The 19676-nt window shown below is 36.8% G+C and overlaps 1 protein-coding gene across 1 annotated transcript in view; it reads right to left on the bottom strand.

The window, feature by feature from the left end:
* Nucleotides 1-566: 566 nt before the first annotated feature.
* The window catches only part of LOC131035887 (uncharacterized), a 29134-nt gene continuing 10024 nt past the window's right edge, over nucleotides 567-19676 (bottom strand). Inside the window, exons 4-6 of the mRNA XM_057967647.2 lie at nucleotides 8351-8421; nucleotides 8149-8221; nucleotides 567-1177 (exon numbers count right to left, since the gene is read on the bottom strand). Of these exons, the coding sequence (XP_057823630.2) occupies nucleotides 1064-1177; nucleotides 8149-8221; nucleotides 8351-8421 (258 nt within the window). The 3' untranslated portion in view covers nucleotides 567-1063. The remainder of the gene's footprint in view (nucleotides 1178-8148; nucleotides 8222-8350; nucleotides 8422-19676) is intronic.

Here is a 19676-nt window from a genome sequence, read left to right as displayed (position 1 = left end):
CAATGTTGCATATTCTCTTTGGATGCTAGTGAGCACTTAAAAATTATGTTGATGCAAGAAATCTATAGGCATTTCTACCTCTAGTTGATAGTTTGTGTTTGTTTATTGATACCCTTACCCAATATATACAAAACTTGGGAGTTTGTTAAGAAAAATTGTACACTCTACATAATACTGTTTTGATATTATTGTATCGTTGGGCCCTCATGGAATGGGGTGCCACATTGAAGACAAATCTTGAAACGTCTTGTAACATTGATCTCACCACTTGAGTATCATCTATAACACGAAATTTACATTGGAATAAAGGTTACTTTTGGGGTTAGAAAGAAGCATTGAAGAGAGACATCTTTGAATGGCTAAATAACCATGTGTAAAAGACATTGATGATATATGAAAATAGAGTGCTTGGTTTGCATTAATTTTGGTCTTCCATTTTGAAAAGCAATTTATTATTTTATTTTTATCTTGTGCCTATGAATCAAGTGCTTGGCATTGTGTTTAGACAGTGTTTTTAGTGCCACGCACATCTTAGAATTAGATAAAACACAAGATTGAAGACAATAGATCGACATAAGTGAAACCTATTTGTATTATAATCATTCTTTTAATAATATATTTTATGCCACATTGTATATGCCATTGATTTACATTCTATAGAAATAGTTTAGAATTTGCAACCTATTTAGTAAACTTCTTTATCACATTTTGAATCTTCCTTGCAGAATACTCCACATCTGTACCAAACAAATCATACGATCACAAAAACCCTTTGGACAAGGGTACTAAATTGTCACTAAGACGAGACAAAAGACAAAAAAAAGTGTACTAGATTTTCAAGGTGACCAATAATTGCCTACATAACAACTATTAAATCTTGAAAGCTAGGCACCTTAAATTAGCACGTGGATTGTTAGTTTAAACTAAATTTCATAAGTGATCACTCAGTTATGCCAGTTTATCAAGGTCGATACAGAAACAGGAAAAGGCATATTTAAAATTCCAGACAACATGGTACATGAATTTTGGGATTATACAATATAACAGCCTCAGGCTTAAAACTCTAGTTTGAACCTCTCTGTCTTTTATACTCTTCTTGACTAAGGAAGGAATTCTTAGATTTGAGCCAATCTTCAGCCCTTGGCATCATGATGGCAATGTATCCTTCGCTTGAAGCCTGCACAAAGACCAGAACCATAATTAATCCAATACTTGGATCACTTTATGTTGCAATCCCCTAATGCATTAATTACACGATTATACTCTTCATTTTCTATCTTTGTCCCATTATTAGTAACATTAGCTCAAATAATCGTATGGGATGAAATCAATTTGAAGATGGTTGATATGACCTATGGTTTTCGAAATTCAATTTTACATTGACTGGCTTTAAATGTTTAGATCTCTTTTCTTATGGGTCAATGTTTCTTGACATAGTGAATAAACAATTTTGGAATTGTTGTTTGAACTTTGACAGGTATTTTGCAGCTCTGATAAGAATAATTCATCTTGTGACCAACAGCTCTCACACACCACTTAATGTATTAATTGATTCCTAATGACAGGAAGGTTGCTTATCCATCTCATGGATGCAATCACTTATAATAGTGGAAGCCCGTCAAAACAAAGATTATTTTTAGAGACATCAGATGTTTGGGTTTGAATCTTTTTTAACAAAATTATACATTAGAATTTAAATGCTTCCTCATTGGCCTTCTTTTTAAAAACAAAAAAAATTGTACTGCCTTATTGAAAGGTTTGTCCCTTTTTTTGGCTATACATATTCTTCAAATATCTAAACATTTAAAAGTTGTTGTCACACATTTATTACGTGTCATTTATTTGTACTGATGCATTTATATGGACAGCTAGCTTCATGTCTATATTTGGTATCATTCAAATTCACTATATGAATCACTTCTTTTCCAACATAATATAAAATGGCATCCATATGCTTCATCCTTGAAATTAAGAAAACATGTCTGTATATTAATTACAAAGCTTCTGAGTAATCCACATAAGAAGGCAACCATGTCATATTCCACATGGTTAGCGCTGCTGTTCTAGTCATTAAGAGCCTCAAGAGGCAATGACTTATTGTTTGAAGCCTTGTTTTGCCAAAACTTGTTAAAAGAATAAGGTTGTAAGTCTATTGGCAGACTTGGAATTCGTTAAATAAACTAAATGATTATTAATAATTTAGAAGAATGTTTTAAGCATTGTGTTTATCATGTGTTTTTGATGGCAATCTTAATAATTGGCGTGTTACACAAGGTGTCATGATTCCATTAAGTTCATGTATGATCATAAGCACTAAACAATTGTCAAAATGGTATAAGTCAAAAGTGGATGTTTGGTTCCTTGAGGTGGTAATTGAGTCCACCTAGCAAAGGTGGCTTGAGTGTAAACAAAGGTGGCATCCAAAAAGTAGAGGAGATTAGAGTGCCACAATGGACATAGGAATATTCAATGAAGCTTGCACCCTATTAAAACTAGCCTAGCATTCCAATGACACAATGGAAATGATCTCAAGGTGCAGGGCCTTGCAATTGAGGTCAAACCTCTAGAGAAGGCCAAATTCCTTTCTAAACCTAGATGCTTGTTGTTGGACCAATCCAACATTAAACCAAAGACTTAATCCTATTCTACATATTTTCCAAAGAAAAAGGGAAGAAGGAAGGCATGAAAGGGAAAGGGTGGTGATGCAACTAGATTTAAACGAGTTCTCTCCTACCGTGATAGCATAGAGGATCAACAAAATCACCTAAAATCACATAGGTCTCCATTTAGCAGCTCCTATAGGTAGGTATGGAGGTAAGGGATTTAGCAGATACCATGATGGATGAAATCCATTGTTGATTCTTGCAAATCATTTATACACAACTTACAAGTGCAGAAAGCAATAAAATTATTCACATATGAAGGTAAGAGGAAAATACACAACATATGGGAACTGACAAGAGGTAAAACGATGGCATGGAGCTTGTTTATAATAGCATAGTCGTAAAGCATCCGAGTCTCTAGTAAGATACTAAGGGAGGAACCTTTACAAAATGAGCATGACAGGCCTTTTATTTTGGTAGAGGTGCCAAAACTAAAGAAAATGTGGTTGGCCAGAGAGAAACCCTAGTTGCCACCATAGCCAATGAAATACAAACATGTGTACACCTAATTTGGTCAATTGAGGTGTGGAGAAAGCATTCTGTCATCAATGGTCTGCTAGTAGATCAAATCTGGCCAAGAAATGCGTTGAAAAGATGCCCTGGGAATGGTGTTTCTGAGAGGGGGTGTCCATAGCATTAAATGAAGCATGTGTGTTGTCCTTTTCCCCTTGGATTCATGCCAAATGCATTTAAAGACTTTTTGGGGCTTCCTAGGATCAAAATTTGGTAGTTACTGGTGTTAATGACTGGTAAGTGAGAGAAAACACATGATTCAAAGTGTCCCTATAGCTATCAATTGAGTTTTGGACCTTTGTGTACCGTCGTGTTCATTGGACTTGGTAGAAGTGAATTGAAACCTTCAATGCCCGACGAAACCTTTATCCACTGGGCATTGGGTTTCGGGCATGTAATGTCCCCTACTTGATTAACATAATTAATCTATTTCAATATACAAAAAATAATTGAGAGACTAATCATGAAGCCAATCATTGAAATTCTTCAAATTAGTTATTAACAAGTGCTTATTTATCTTCCTCATTAGATGATTAATTTCATTATTCATAGTTCTTAATATAGATATCAGACCCTGCTACTACTTCAGTTTTAAGGGAGAAGGGTCTATGTATGTTACCAAAGCGCTTAGAGACCAAATACAATAGGTTCTCTCAAAGTTTACAGATCCAAGCCCTTACCTATCTTAGGTCTATACCCTCAAGGCTTATGGGTCGCTGATCTCCACCCTATCTTGGGACTTAACCTATTGCTTGGATTTAGACTGCTCCTCTTTGGAACATCTCATTCTCATCTTCTTAAGTACTAACAATAATAACATGATTTAGACTATAAGTCTACTAATTTCTTATGTATTATAAATATATATGAAATTAAGTATGACTGTCATACATATTGCAGTCCATATTAATATTACTATTAATTCTGCATAAGAACATTATTGGGCTTCATATATTAAGCATACTTATTAAACACATCCCCATGCATACCACCAAGAACAAGGGTGTTACTGCCTGTAACTTAATAATAGTTCTGATCTGATCTGATTGATGGTGATGACACTAGATGCTTTGATTCCTTCCCTTTATATCTCTCAATGTGAGGGAGAGGTCACACCTCTTCATCATGCATGTGCTTTGGCAAGAGACACACCCTTTCACCATTAGCACCTTTTGAAAGAGTGCAACTCTTTCATTATTTCTGCCCTTTGAAAGGGACATAACCTTTCATAATCAGATCTACACTTCTTATTTAAATCAGTTGTGCACTTCTGATTTCCAATTTATCCCCCTCCCAAATGAGGTTCTCTTCTCCCTTTTATATCTCATCGTTGAGGGAGTCGCAACTTTTCCTTCCATGCCTTTTGACCATTCATTAACTTAATTATATTTTAATAATTATATTTAATTATATTCTTTTATATATTAATTTAATTTTTAATATTTAAATTTTATTATTATTATTTATTATTAAATTCTATTTCAAAGTGGGGACATTACAAGGCATCCTTTGGATTGCTTACTGATCAAAACTAGAATGCAGGCATATCTATCTTCGATGCCCCAACGAGGCACTCCTTCATCGGGCATTAGGTGTTGAGGATCCACTTTATTGCATACCATGGAAAAGAAGGGAAAGAGATACTTTGAAAGTCTAACCTTTGATGATGACGCCATCAATGAGCATGCCATGGAAAAGAAGGGAAAGAGATACTTTGAAAGTCTAACCTTTGATGATCACGCCATCAATGATGTCATTGGGTAAAGGATGGCATCAACATGACATCAAGGTGATTTCATCATGGATGAGATTGCCTTGGGATGGATGACATTAGCAAAGGGAAATGACACCAACAGAAGAAAGGCAAAGGCAAGGAAAAGTCCAAAATTTTGAAGGACTTAACAAGAATCCCAAAAAGGGAAAGAGAAATGTTGGGGATTGGGAATTGGAGATATTTTTTGATTGATGAAAAAAGTGGTAGAAGGGAACAGGAAACTTCGAACTTCAAAAGATTTAGTGAAATGAAGATAAGGGGATGTCGAACTTTTAGGGGTGGTCATGCTAGAGTGACAAGTCTGATGGGGGATGGAATGATGGAGAAGTCTAAAAGTTTGATAAAGCATTTCAAGCTTCAAGGATAGAGAAGACCACGAAAGGGATACTTAAAGAGAAAGGGGAATAAGGGAACCACTGACAACCCAATGAACTGAAAAATCCAACACTTAGAAAAGAATACATGTTGGACTTTAGGAATTGGGAATGTGTATGTAAGAACCCTGTTGGTTCTAACTCTCCTGAAATACTATTGCTGATGTGTTTTTGGATTTTCAAGGTTTTTGAATAGATTTAAAGCTAAAAATAACACGTGCCAGGCAAGAATTGCACATAGAACCAAATAGAAATGAAATTGAGAGCAACTGCAACTATATTATGAATAAGATAACTGCTACAATAAATTCTATTGCTAATTGCATACCCACAGGTCCTTAGCTTATTTTAAATGAAGAATTCTAGTGTTTGCTAGCCAAAACTGGGCAACTGACCAAAATAGGTGTACAAGTCCAGAAAACAATTTCTCCAAGCCAGAAAGTAGATGAATCAACCTATCAAGGCTAGGCGTTGAGGATAGTGTCACCAAAATGCAAATAAGGGAGGCATTTCAGCCTCCAGTCAAAAACGTCCTTCCTGGAACCCCACGTGGCAAGCTGAAAGGTGTACGACCAGCAAAGGAGAAGTGTACAGCTGCTTTATTGAATCCAAAATGCTGCAAAAGGGACGTCTAAACCTGAACGCCCCTCTTCTTATTCAAAATCTGCAAATAACTAAATACATTTACCTCTGATGAAGCACATAAAGACTCCTGAATGAGCCCTCCTAGTTTGCAATAGTTCAGCTGATCTTTCACAGCCTCAGAATCACAGATCCATGAAGAATGAACGTTCTTCAATAGAAAAACCTCTAAAACCCTTATCTCAGAAAATCCACAGAGCAAAGCAAAGCAATTTCAAATAATCAATAATGAGTTTGAATTGCTTTCAATTCCCTTATAACCCCCAAATGGCACGATTCTCAAAAGTACACCCAAATGCATTTTAAATACATTAAAATGTATTTAATTAACTTGCATAGTTCAATAGTTGGGCACCTAAATCACTTAAGTGATTTAATAAAAAATCACTTTATAATATTAAGTGGCTTAAAATTTAATAAAGTCACTTTATGACTTTATAATAATCATATAAGTTAATTAAAATAGCTTAACCACTAGAATATTAATATCTCCTTCGTTATTCAGTCTTTTGACGTGCCGTTTGAAGCAAGAGTCAATTCTGAATGACCCCCATGTGTCCAGGCGCCCTAACTAAAAATAGCACAATTGCCAAATTGACTTTACTAAAAATAGTAAGTCCCTCAACTAAGCCCACACACTAACCGCTAAGGCCCTGGAACTGAACCCAAGACTGAACTGAAGAAGTGGAACTGTTGAGACATGGACCAGCTAGGACTCGAACCTAGGACCTTCTATACGCTGCTGGAGTGCTCTACCACTGAGCTACTGGCCCCTCTTGGACCAATCCATCGTTGGTCCGGGTGTGGCTTATTTCCAACACCAACACCGCCCCTTAAGCCACACCTCTCGTGTGCTTGGGGCTCCTAGGTTGGACCTGGCTCTGATACCATGTTGAGACATGGACCAGCTAGGACTCAAACCTAGGACCTTCCATACGCTGCTGGAGTGCTCTACCACTGAGCTACTGGCCCCTCTTGGACCAGTCCATCGTCGGTCCGGATGTGGCTTATGTCCAATACCAACAGGAACTACCACTGAGACTCTCTATCCAGAATGTTATCCTACGAGAGTCCAAAATAATAGACTAACCCATCAGTCATAGAAACTGACTAGAGTGGAGACATCACAGTGTAACAAGGAGCCAAAGGAATAAAGGAAATGTTGAAACATTTGAACTTTAAAAAACACTTAGGCAATTTTCAAGCAATGGAGATGGGGAGTCGGACCATCAGAGGAAGATGGGAAAGCATGACAAGAGGAAAGACTTCAAAAGATCATTAGGGATGACAACATTAGCATGATGTCATCATAGGGGATCAAGGGTTGGGAAGGCTAAGGAAAGGGTGCTTAAAAGTCATGGGAGCAAAGTAGTGGCCGACAAGCCAAAATTTTAATGAAGGAATAGTTTGGCTTATAGACATTAGACTTCATTGATCTAGGAATGGGAGAACTTCAAAGAGGTAGACAAAAAGGGGAATCATCGACGACCCGATGGTTTGAAAAATACAACACTTAGCTACATTTTGAAGGATTGGGGCAGAGAATTGGAGCCAATAAAAAGAGTATGTAAGTATGAATGGCACCAAAACACCAAAACTCCAACCTCTTTTTTTCTTGCATTTTTTTCTTATTGGACCATTCCCAACATATTTTCCTCTGATCCTTGTCGATACTCCATGAATGTAATTGGAAACTTTAGAACAAGGTATGAATTGGGAACTTTAGAACAAGGTATGGACATACATCAAAGCACGATTGAAAGTGGATCTTTTTTGTCATATGTTGAAGTTGCAAGTACCTTGGTTGATATGTTTGCGAAAGTCAATGCATAAATGAGGCACATGAACTATTGCATAAAATGCCTTGAAGAAATGTGGTCTCATGGACTGCATTGATTGTAGGATTTGCACAAAATGGATCTGTTAACACAGCCTTTCAAACTTCAAGTAAATGCAACCAGTGGGTTCCATAGGTTTCTTTTGTATTTTTTCTGGATAAATGTCTCATCAATCTGATTTCTATTCATTATTTTCCCTTTCTTTCAAACACGTCATGGATATATGTTTGTCATTTTAAGCACCAATCAGTGTCTCGAGGATGACTTATTTAAGTGCAACATATAACACATTTCATTTCTAATGAGCATGTACTTAATCCAACGATGAAACTCTTTGAACTTACAGATTTGTTCAGTAGCTCAGGTTCCTTGATAAGTCTCTCATTAACTTCAAGAAGAGAGCCTCTAACACAGCATCTGTATCCACCATTGTAACCATAAAAATCAAAATTCTTTGGAATCAAGCAGTTTAGATATGGACCAGAGAATAAAAATGTCCATAATAAGAAATAATAGCTCAAGACTAAGTTGCTGGTAAGATCATACCTGATGATATAAAATGTGTCATTAGCAATTACTTTACATAGTGCTGAATTAGCCTCCAAAAAGTGAGCATTCTGCATGTAGAATTATGAATCAGCTTAATAACTCAACTGTACTTGATTTTTGTACATCACACCCACATTATATAGATAAAATAGAATTAACTTGAAATCTGCTAAAAGGTCATTTCTATGGCTAATACATATATATGACGTCATTCCAAAAGAAGCTTACATACTGGTATCATTCTATCCTTCCATAGTGATGGGCAAGAAAAGGTTGTGTATAATGCATACACAATAAAGCAGATTGATTAGCAAAACATTTCGAATATGTATTTATAGAGATGTTACATATTCATTAAATGTTGAGTGCACACATGTCCATGACTGTACATTATTGAAGGTTGACAGTGAGAAACAAACAGCAAAAAAACACTGAGAGGGGGGTGAATCAGTGTTTTCAGTGTTTAACGCAATTAAAACATGGAGCAGAAAATAACAGCTTGAAACTAAAGAGACAAAGACAGAAAATTTTTATCTCGTGGAAAACCCCAACAGGGTAAAAACCACGGCACAATTAACTTCAATTAGATGAACATGGGCACCAACCCAAGTTTACAAGAGTGAGCACCAACTCACGCACAGAGCTACAACTCTTTACAAAGTATCAACTCATTTACACAAAGGCTCCTACCTTAGACTGAGCACCAGCTCATAAGCACAAGATACAGAAATGAAGATTAAGACTTTTAATATCCCTGTGTTACTTGAACTCTAGTAACACTCTTATAGCTCAAACAGGTTGTACATTAAGTGCAGACTCCACTTCACATGTAAGAACTTGAACACTGTATTCTGAACAATTCAACTCAGATGTGGTCGAAATACAAAACTTTCAACGTCAATGTTCTGATAAAACTGCTACTTCTCACACAAACCACAAGTTACAAAACACTAAGCAACTTCTCACTGTAGAATGTCTCTCTGATTCTCTCATTTTTAAACGAACCACTTCTTCAATTGTATATACTCACAGCTCGAACATTATCTACCCCCTTTTTTAAAAAAAAAAATACACCCTCGAACTTTTTCAAATATTAATCAAGCTTATTCAAAGATAGCACACGCACTGTGTTGATTCATATACACATTCAGGCTTCATCTGACATGTTCTCACTCAAAATTGAAGTGCTTAGATCTCCTCATCCTTCAGAAACGGTGACCAATCAGAAGGCTATGCACCCACACCAACTTCCTGCGAAGAAGCAGGTTTTAGAAAAACAGACATCCAACAAAAACGGCCTTAGCTGTAAGTAGTAACTGTCCAGTTCAGTAGATTCCATGCGGTTTATATTTTCTATCGATCCACCACTATTGCAGAGAATGCATTAAAAAAAACGCCTGAGCATCTTCAACAGCACCGTAAAAAAAAAATTCAACAGCACCGTAAAAAAAATATTCAACAGTCGAATCCTTCAGCAAACATCCACGTAAAAAAAATTCCTTCCAATGAAAAGAGACTTCACCATATTCAGAATTGAACGCCCATACATTTTTTAAACTTCAACAACGCTCATAAAAAAATACTTCTTTTCTGAGCAAGAATCACACACAACAAACAGTATTCGAGCCAGAAGAATAATTCGAACCATCTGAAAATCTGCAGAAGTAATCGCCTAAACAGATGCGTTACAACAAAGGATATCCACTACGAAAAGGACGCCACATGAACAGGTCCAAGACAATCAATTTTTTTAAAAAAATTGAACAACTTTATCACACCCATCTACACCCATACGTCCTCCTATTTTTTATCAAAAACTGAAGATATATATTCTTTTCAGTTACATCTGAACCATTATTTAAGTATCTGCAGTTCTCAGCAAGATTAAAAACGAAGCCAAACATCTCCATACAACGCATCTCATGAAAGGTTCTCACAGCTTGGTTTTTGAAAGTCCGCCATATCTCGTTGTTCAAAACGGCCACCACTACATGGCACTTCGCAGGCAGCAAACGGCAGGTTAGGAAGAAGACAGTGTGCAGACATAAACGGCCCTGACTAGTACGAGTGCACTGGAGAACAACATTCGACTTACACAGAAGTCTGAAACAAAGGCATGTAATCGGCCACCTGGGAAAATAACTGAAAATGAATCTTAGGACTAGACCCCACACATGGCGAATCCAGAACTGAAACCGGAAACTGCATAACCTTGCACACATGGCAAGTTCTGAACTAAATCAGCACACCTCCGCGTGACATCAATGACAAAACAGATTCAACAGACAGCTGTCAGGAGCTGTGGAAGGCTTTTGTGCCAAGAAGCCCTTTTGAGGCTGAACCCATCTATATATTACTAGAGGACCAAATGCTGAAAGTATTGTAGGAGATAGGTTGCAGTTGTCCAGAATTGTGACTCTGGCTAAGTCACTAACAAAACTAAGTTAAACGAGCATAGGGAATTCAAATTCCTTGTAACTTATCATAGCTCGGCAAGCAACTTGCCAGATGGTGATCATAAAAATTTAAAAAAAGAAAAAGAAAAAATGGTTTTCTAAGTTTCTAGAATGATTCTATAGAGAATGTTTTCAATAGCTAGAAAAAGGATTTTAAGAGTGCAAAACCATTGCTTGAAAAGATATTTTTCTAATTAATGTTTAATTATTATTTAATAAATCTATATTTTTCTTGCTAGAGGTACCTAGGGTCATGGAACCTCATACCCTAAAGATATTTGGCAAATTCCAAGATTTAGGTGGCACTTTTTTCACCTCACTAAAAGTCTAAACCAACGATAAGAGATTAATTACATACATGAGATACTAGAGGTTTAGGAAGGTACTCATAGAACTAATCAACATAACATCCTCATGCATAATTGCTTGCTCAGCCTATTAAGAGGATAAACTCTATTGCATATTGTTAGCATTTTAATTAGTACCTTTTGGTACAATACAAAATTGAACATGTAAGGTCAAACTGTTCTCCAAAATTGTAGATAAGGTCATTTTCAAGAATGAAGAAAATGCTAAATTTCCTGACACAGAAAATTACAATAATACCTGGACCTAGTGGTATTTCCTTTTAGCATGTAAAGGAAACAAACTGAAGGTAAACCTGTCTTTTTGTTTTGAGACTCTTCTGCACAAGAGAAAAGGTAGTTGATTTATTATCTAATGTGGATAGTTAATCTAGAAAAAGCAAGGACACTCAATTCTTCTAGCAAGAATCAAAGACTAAGGAGATGAGTACACAATTAAATTTCATTTAGAGCAGCACACACATGAATCAGAAAATTGAATAAGACAACTGCATACGAATCTACAATTATCTATCTCAATGAACATGGCAATGCAAAGCTTGCATTGTTTCACCGAGTTATTCAATCCACAAAGCATAAGATAACTCAAGACAACTCCTAAACAAAAAACTTAGCAGCAATTATGCATAAAATTACTATTGAAAATCTAAGTGCAAATGGCACTTATTTATAAGATTTAAAAGATTTTGAAAGCGATTTATTCAAGAGAAATTAAAGTACAAAGTTGTTTGCTAAAACTAAGAATAATTTGCTTGCACTCAAAGAAAGCTTAAGTACAAATTGGCCCACAAACTTAACGTCTAAATCAAGAAACCTTCAAATAGATTTATGTTAAAGTAAAAAAATAGACCTTCTAAAAGTTCACCTAAAATAACATGTTCTAGAATGGATGATCTAGAAGCTCGTCCCAAAATAGCTTCTCAGAAAATATAAGAGATAAAAAGCAGATCCAGCAGAAAACAATGGTAGCTAAAAATAGCTAGTCTATAGCAGTCCCAAACAATCCTAGTGCAGCACGAGCAGTAGCATAATCTATACCCTCAAACCTCTACAATCTGTCAATGAAGCCCTGGACTCATGATTTATGAGGTGATGGTTATTGGTGATCAGACATGTAGCTTCACTTATCTTAAAGACTTGCACTAACAACTGAGGCTAGGGTTGTGTTATCAAAAGTGGAAGGTAGGGCTTATGATCAGACAACAGCATGAGAGGACAATGGATAAGGATGGATATCTCCTTCTTTAGGTTCTACTAGAACAAGGGGTTTTTCCCTGAGGTCCATTTCTTGAAAAGACTAAGGACAGACAATGATGAAACTGGCCTTGAGGCAAAGCATACCAAAAGCACATGAGACTTCTATTTTCCCATTGACATTCTGACATGAAGGTCGTCTAGGGTGCTCTTGGGGAACTTATTGCACTTTTTGGTCAGTTTCACCATTGACAACTTGACATCAAAACCTCTGCTCGGAGATATTAGAACACTTCTTCATGTATTTTCATATTGACATTTGACCCTTAAAGTGAATTTTGACACCATTTTAACTTGGATATACTTTTGCTTAATTTGCAACTTACATTTTGATATTTAGTTCACTAGGTCACAAGTAGAAGGGATAGAGTTACACTTTTGTTAAGTTTCTCCATTGAGATAGTTATTTTGGATGCCCCTAGCCATTTAAATGTCAATTTTTCACTTTTCATTCTAATTCTTCACTGACATTTGTTCTTTAAGCGAAAAGCTATGTTACCCGGGGACGCGTCCCCGGTATTTTTTTCAGCCGTCCCCGTCTCGGGGACGTCCCAGGGACAGGGGACTCCTAGGGGACATCCCCATAAATTCTGCATATAGACAATGAATTCTATAAGCAATTTGACTTTGACTCTCAATTTAACACAAATTTGCCATAAGAACTCTACTAGTTCTTATATGTTAAGGTTCTATAATGGATATGTGCATGTTTTATCCATGTTTTCATATGAATATTTTAAATTTCCCTAGTTATTTTAATTTTCCCTACTTTTATATAGCCGTCCCCTAGTCGTCCCCAAAATTGGCAAAAAAAATCACTGTCCTGGAAACGCGTACCCCCGTCCCCTGCCGCCCCCATCCCGGAAACTTGGGGTAACATAGGCGAAAAGTGCAAGTTAAGTGACTTAAGTGATATACTTGTTATTGACCTTGAAAAATGCATACACTTTTCACACAGGTGATTTTCTCTCCAAAGATTATATTTGCTCTCCCTCAAGCACACCCAAGCACATAAATGTCATTTTTGACACTTTAACCTTTTAGTGTGACATTCTCTCTTCAATATGCTCTAGACCACTTGTATACCTTTTCCTAACTTGAAACACCAAAAAAGTATATATTTGTCAAGACAAGTTTTAGAAACCCTAATGACCAATTCTCTACCTTAACACTTCACTACCTTTCCACATATCCAATTTTGTCATATTGAACTTGTCTAATGCACTTGAAATTCTCCTTTGTACATCTTGCAAAGGTGTTAGCTTGAATTGGCAAAGGCAACATTAACAATTATAGGAAACAAGGACTTAGATTTGACTTATGAGCAAGAAACAACTGAAAACACATACTAAAAGACCTTCAATAATCCAAGCTAGGCTTCAATCCATGTCCTACCCTTGGTTGTGTAAGGAAACCTCCGGGGTAAACCACATGACCATGAATATCAAAGCTATCGTTCTAGCACATCAACATTCTTCCATACAATAACTTGGTCTAAAATCCATCCAATCAACACTTTTAAGTTGAAACATGGCATAGAGGTTATTAGCACAAGTCAACAAACCTTCATGCCACATAGCACCACACCTATTGTTGCTACATAGTCCATGTCAAATCTAAGAACCACAACACACAACACACACCTAGAAGATTTAGTGGCATATTAACCAAAAGACTAACCATTTCAACATCAAGGTCCTTTCAAAGTACATATAAATCTCAACATCACAAATTTCCAAGGCAATATCAATGCTAAATAATTGGATATTTAAATTGGACAACTTAAGGTATACATGTCCATAATCTACTTCACTGATACAAAGAAGATAAACTTTCCACACTAAAGATGTCTACATTAATTGCACATTAGAGGAATACCTACAATGCCCAATGCAAGCAAGACTTTGAACATAGGAACACTTGGGAAAAGCTTTACAATGATGTCCACAAAGAGTACTATACTTTGAAGCACTACAAGAATGTGTGCATGAAGTTCTAGTAGCTATGACAAAGGAAGGATCAGCTTGTACAAAACCATATAGATGACTTGCATGACTTGCATACTTGAGAGTTATTGATAGAGTAGAATAAGCTTCTAAAGAATATTAGTGGTCCCTAACCTTTATCTATGTAAAGATGCAAGTTTTGAGCTCTAACACATTAGGGAAATCCTATTATCATTGCACAAAGTTGAAGCAAAGGCCAAGATTAAGCAAAAGAGTGCCTTCCCTTATGACACCATGTGCAAGAGAAAGCTCGTACATGGTACAAGTAAAACCTCTAATGCAAGGGTGAAAACCCCATGCCAAGGAGATTAGCAAAAGAAACTCTCAACACAATGAAAGGCTATATTACCCACTCCAAAAAAAAAGCAGGAGGAATCAAGGGAAGAAGTGAAGAGGCCACATGACCAGCACCCACAATGATTATGAATGCATTGCAAAACAATTTTCAATTGTGCAATTCACATACAAACCTATGCAAGAAGAAGACATTGATTGAGATGCCACCTATCATCCCACTAGTAATTCCACTTCTAACACATTCAAGGAATAAGAGCATTTGTTCACACCAAGTGTTTCATCACAAGGCAACCTCTTCATGTCATCATCAATAGTGGGAAGCAAAGTTACATTGTTGCACAAGATCTAGTTAAGCACCCATGCCATGTAACAAAAGCACATTATCATCCATATTCCCTTGGAGGGCACCATCAAGGTAAGGATATCAAAGTCCCATCACTAGTGCACATTTGACCATAGAATCAAGCACATATGCAATATACTCACTTAAAACGTAGTGCCACTATAACATTTTATTCAATGAGTCGTTTGTCTATGACAAAGATGTTAATGTTTTAGCAACACAGAAATCTGAAACAAGATACACATAATTTATCCTGGGAAAACCCTCCACTTGAGGGTGAAAAACCCAGCCCACTTAAAAATGAACTTTATTATATCTCTGAAAATGAATACAACTGTTGATAGTTTCAGATTACTATCAATCACTTTAAGATAAGATAAGTTTGATTCTCTACAAATCAATCATGACAATGAAGTCAAATGATACATCACATATACATTCTATAAACCTTCACAAGTCTAAAAACTCTGAACACAGAAAACATAAAATTTTACTGATCTGACAGACTCCATACACATTATTCTCAACTTGCTACGAGACAAAATTGGAAGCCAGCAATATGACTATCAATCTGCCGAAGAAGAAGACAACCACAAAATTAGAAGAGCGATATACATAAAGAATCGCAAGGCAAGTGAAGAGGCTCCACAATGGAAGGGGAAGAGTCACTGACAGCCACACAAGTGAAGAGGCTCCACGATGGAAGGGCTAGTCACCGACAGCCACATAAATATTCCACTGACCTCCACATAGACATCTCACTGACAACAATCAAAGCGATGCAAGAAAGAAAACAGTAATTGAAGCCACGAATTAAATAAGAGATGTTGGAGAGGAGAATAGATATCATTTTAGATCTCTATCGCAGCTATAACTTCAATACTCCCTCTTAGCAAGAGAGAGATCTTCATTTCATCATCTCATGACAGGTACATACAATTGCAATCAAAGAAAGTCAACAAAGTCTCACCACAAATTTTATTCAATAAAGTTGTTATCTCATCATAACAATATTCACCATAGCTACTTCTAGAGGGTGAATCAGAAAACAAAAAATAAAGTCATAGAGTCACATGCATGACTTCCACCATGGCTACTCCTAGAGGGTGGATCCACCATAGCTACTCTTAGAGGGTGGAACAAGGGATTTCACCTCGAACTTCTCTCGTAGAGAAGAACTCCTTAACAAGGGATTTCACCTCGAACTTCTCTCGTAGAGAAGAACTCATTAACCTAAAGATATGGCTTCCTCTGAAGCTAAAAGAATCAGGCTCCCTCTAAAGTTGAAAGTCAAGCTCCCTTTGAAGCTGAAGTGACAGGTTCCCTCTAAAGCTGTAAAGTGAGGCTCCCTCTGAGTGGTAATTCCTCCTCTTCAAGAAAACCTCTACAGTCACCAACTCAATCTCATAGCAACCATCATCAAGGTCTTCCTTCCTTGAATGCAATCTCTCATCATCCTTATGCTCTCTAGTCTGTCTTGAAAGCATTAAGAGAGATTACTAATAGTTCAAGACTATCTCGAAGAGAAATATTAATGCTAGAATCATACATGATTTGTTGAATTTATAGCTGCGATAGAAGATCTTCATCGTCCTAGTTATTGTTTGCTGCCGGTGAGATGGTTATGAGGATTTCGGTGAATTGTCTTTGTAGCTGTCGGTGACTCTTCCTCTCCACCGTGGAGTCTCTTCATGTCTCTGCTGGTGATTATTCCTCTACACCGTGGAGTCTCTTCATTCCTTTGTTGATGACTCTTCCCCTTCATCGTGGAGTCTCTTCATTTTGTAATTCAATTCTTTATATTCACCGTTCCTTCAGTTTCATGGTCTTCTTCCTCTTCAGTAGATTGATAGATATATTGGTGGCTTCTCATTTTGAGAGCGAGTTGAGAATATTGTGCATGTGTAGTCTGACAAATCAGTTATATTTAATGTTTTTTGTGTTCAAAGTTTTCAGTCTTATGAGATGTATCATTTGACTTCATTGTCATGATTGATTTGTAGAGAATCAAACTTATCTTATTGTGATTGATAGTAATCTGAAACTATCATCAGTTGTATTCATTTTCAGAGATATAATAAAGTTCATTTTTGAGTGGGCTGGGTTTTTCACCCTCAAGTGGAGGGTTTTCCTAGGATAAATTCTGTGTATCTTGTTTCAGATTTCCGTGTTGCTAAAACATTAACATGGTATCAGAGCGGGTTCCTCCTATAGAGCCTAACCGCTTGAAGGTAGATCTTGTGTTTTTGTCCTAGGATGGGCATTGCAACCTAGCATTCTGGCACACCCTGCTACAGGTGGATTTTTGTCGCATTTATGTGGTTGGTCCATCACTTTGCTGTGGATGGTATTAAAGACAGTTCTTCAGATGATGCTTAAACTATGCACGGGGCAGATATTGTGGATAGATGATGAGTGATGGTTGAGGGCCAAAGGCCACACAGCCATCAGATCATCACTAGGTGCTTTGGTGTGATCAATCCAAGTGAATGGAAATTCCATTGCTGAGCAAAATTATAAAAGGACGAATCAAAGATTGCATTCAAGGAAGGAAGATTGCTTGTATTTCTTCACAGAGGAAGAATCAACATTTAGAGGGAGTCTGACATATCGTCAGAAGTAACCTTGGACAAGGAGGTCAGAAGATTGATTTCAGCATCAGAGGAAGCATGGCATTTCAGCTTCAAAGGTAGCTACCTCGTCATGAAGATTTGGTTAAAACATTTTTCTCTGTGATAGAGAAGTTCGAGGTGAAATCCCTTGATTAATGAGTTCTTCTCTGCGAGAGAAGTTCGAGGTGAAATCCCTTGATTAATGAGTTCTTCTCTGCGAGAGAAGTTTGAGGTGAAATCCCTTGATTAATGAGTTCTCTGTGAGAGAGAAGTTCGAGGTGCAATCCCTTGTTAATGAGTTCTTCTCTACAAGAGAAGTTCGAGGTGAAATCCTTTGATTAATGAGTTCTTCTCTATGAGAGAAGTTCGAGGTGAAATCCCTTGATTAATTTGTTCTTCTCTACTAGAGACATTCGAGGTGAAATCCCTTGATTAATGAGTTCTTCTCTATGAGAGAAGTTCGAGGTGAAATCCCTTGATCCACCCTCACGGAGTAGCTATGGTGGAAGTCATGTGTATGACTTTATGATTTTTATTTATGTTTTCATTCATCCTCTAGGAGTAGCTATGGTGAATATTGTTACGATGAGATAACAACTTTATTGAATAAAATCTGTGATGAGACTATGTTGACTTTCTTTGATTGTAGTTGTAAGTATCTGTCATGAGATGATGAAATGAAGATCTCTCTCGCTAAGAGGGAGTGTTAAATTTATAGCTGCGATAGAAGATCTTCATTGTCCTTTATTTAATTTGTGACTTTAGTTATTGTTTGTTGTCGATGAGATGGTTATGAGGATTTCAGTGAATTATCTTTGTAGCTGTCGACAACTCTTCCTCTCCACCATGGAGTCTCTTCAAGTCTCTGTCAGTGACTATTCCTCTCCACCGTGGAGTCTCTTCATTCCTTTGTTGGTGACTCTTCCCCTTCATCATGGAGTCTCTTCATTTTGTAATTCGATTCTTTATATTCACCGCTCCTTCAGTTTTGTGGTCTTCTTCCTCTACAGCAGATTGATAGATATATTGGTGGCTTCTCATTTTGAGAGCGATTTGAGAATATTGTGCATGTGTAGTCTGACAGATTAGTTATATTTTATGTTTTACGTACTCAAAGTTTTCAGTCTTATGAGATGTATCATTTGATTTCATTGTCATGATTGATTTGTAGAGAATCAAACTTATCTTATTGTGATTGATAGTAATCTGAAAATATCATCAGTTGTATTCATTTTCAGGGATATAATAAAGTTCATTTTTGAGTGGGCTGGGTTTTTCACCCTCAAGTGGAGGGTTTTCCTAGGATAAATTCTGTGTATCTTGTTTCAGATTTCTGTGTTGCTAAAACATTAACATGATTCACTATCCCAATGATATAGCATGAATTAATAACAACATGAAAAATTCATGAACATCATTCAACCACAAAGAAAATGCTTATCTCTCTATAAGTTAGTCTTCCACCAATGTTCTTTCCTAATCTTGCTCAGCATTGGAATTTTCAACCATACTAAAGCATCTAGTGATAATGACTGCGTGGCCTTTGGCCCTCGTCATCACTCACTATCTATCTTCAGTTCAACGACAATCGTATTTACATGCACCGATCGCTCAGAAAACACCTTCAAAGAAAATCGCTAAAAAAAGCCAATTCCTTCACCGAAGCTGTTTTGATTTCAAAATCCTTGAAGAATAGAGAATACACGAGTAGAAGAAACACTCAGCTTCTGAAGCAACAGCTCAACAAAGGATGAAACGTGTTCAGAAGATTGTAGCAACTCTTTCATTTAGAAAGACTCAAATTGCATGCATAAGTTCTGACAAGTAGCTGATTGGACATCTGCAACCTGTTGATCGAACTCCCTTAAAAGCACAGGATCTACCTTCAGGCGGTTAGGCTAAATAGAAGGAACTTTGCTCTGATACCATATTAATGTTTTAGCAACACAGAAATCTGAAACAAGATACACATAATTTATCCTGGGAAAAC

This window comes from Cryptomeria japonica, chromosome 8 (assembly GCF_030272615.1).
Source record: "Cryptomeria japonica chromosome 8, Sugi_1.0, whole genome shotgun sequence".
NCBI classification, from domain to species: Eukaryota; Viridiplantae; Streptophyta; class Pinopsida; order Cupressales; family Cupressaceae; genus Cryptomeria; species Cryptomeria japonica.
The sequence above is the reverse complement of the archived record's forward strand: the minus strand, read 5'-3'. Positions and strand labels throughout refer to the sequence as shown.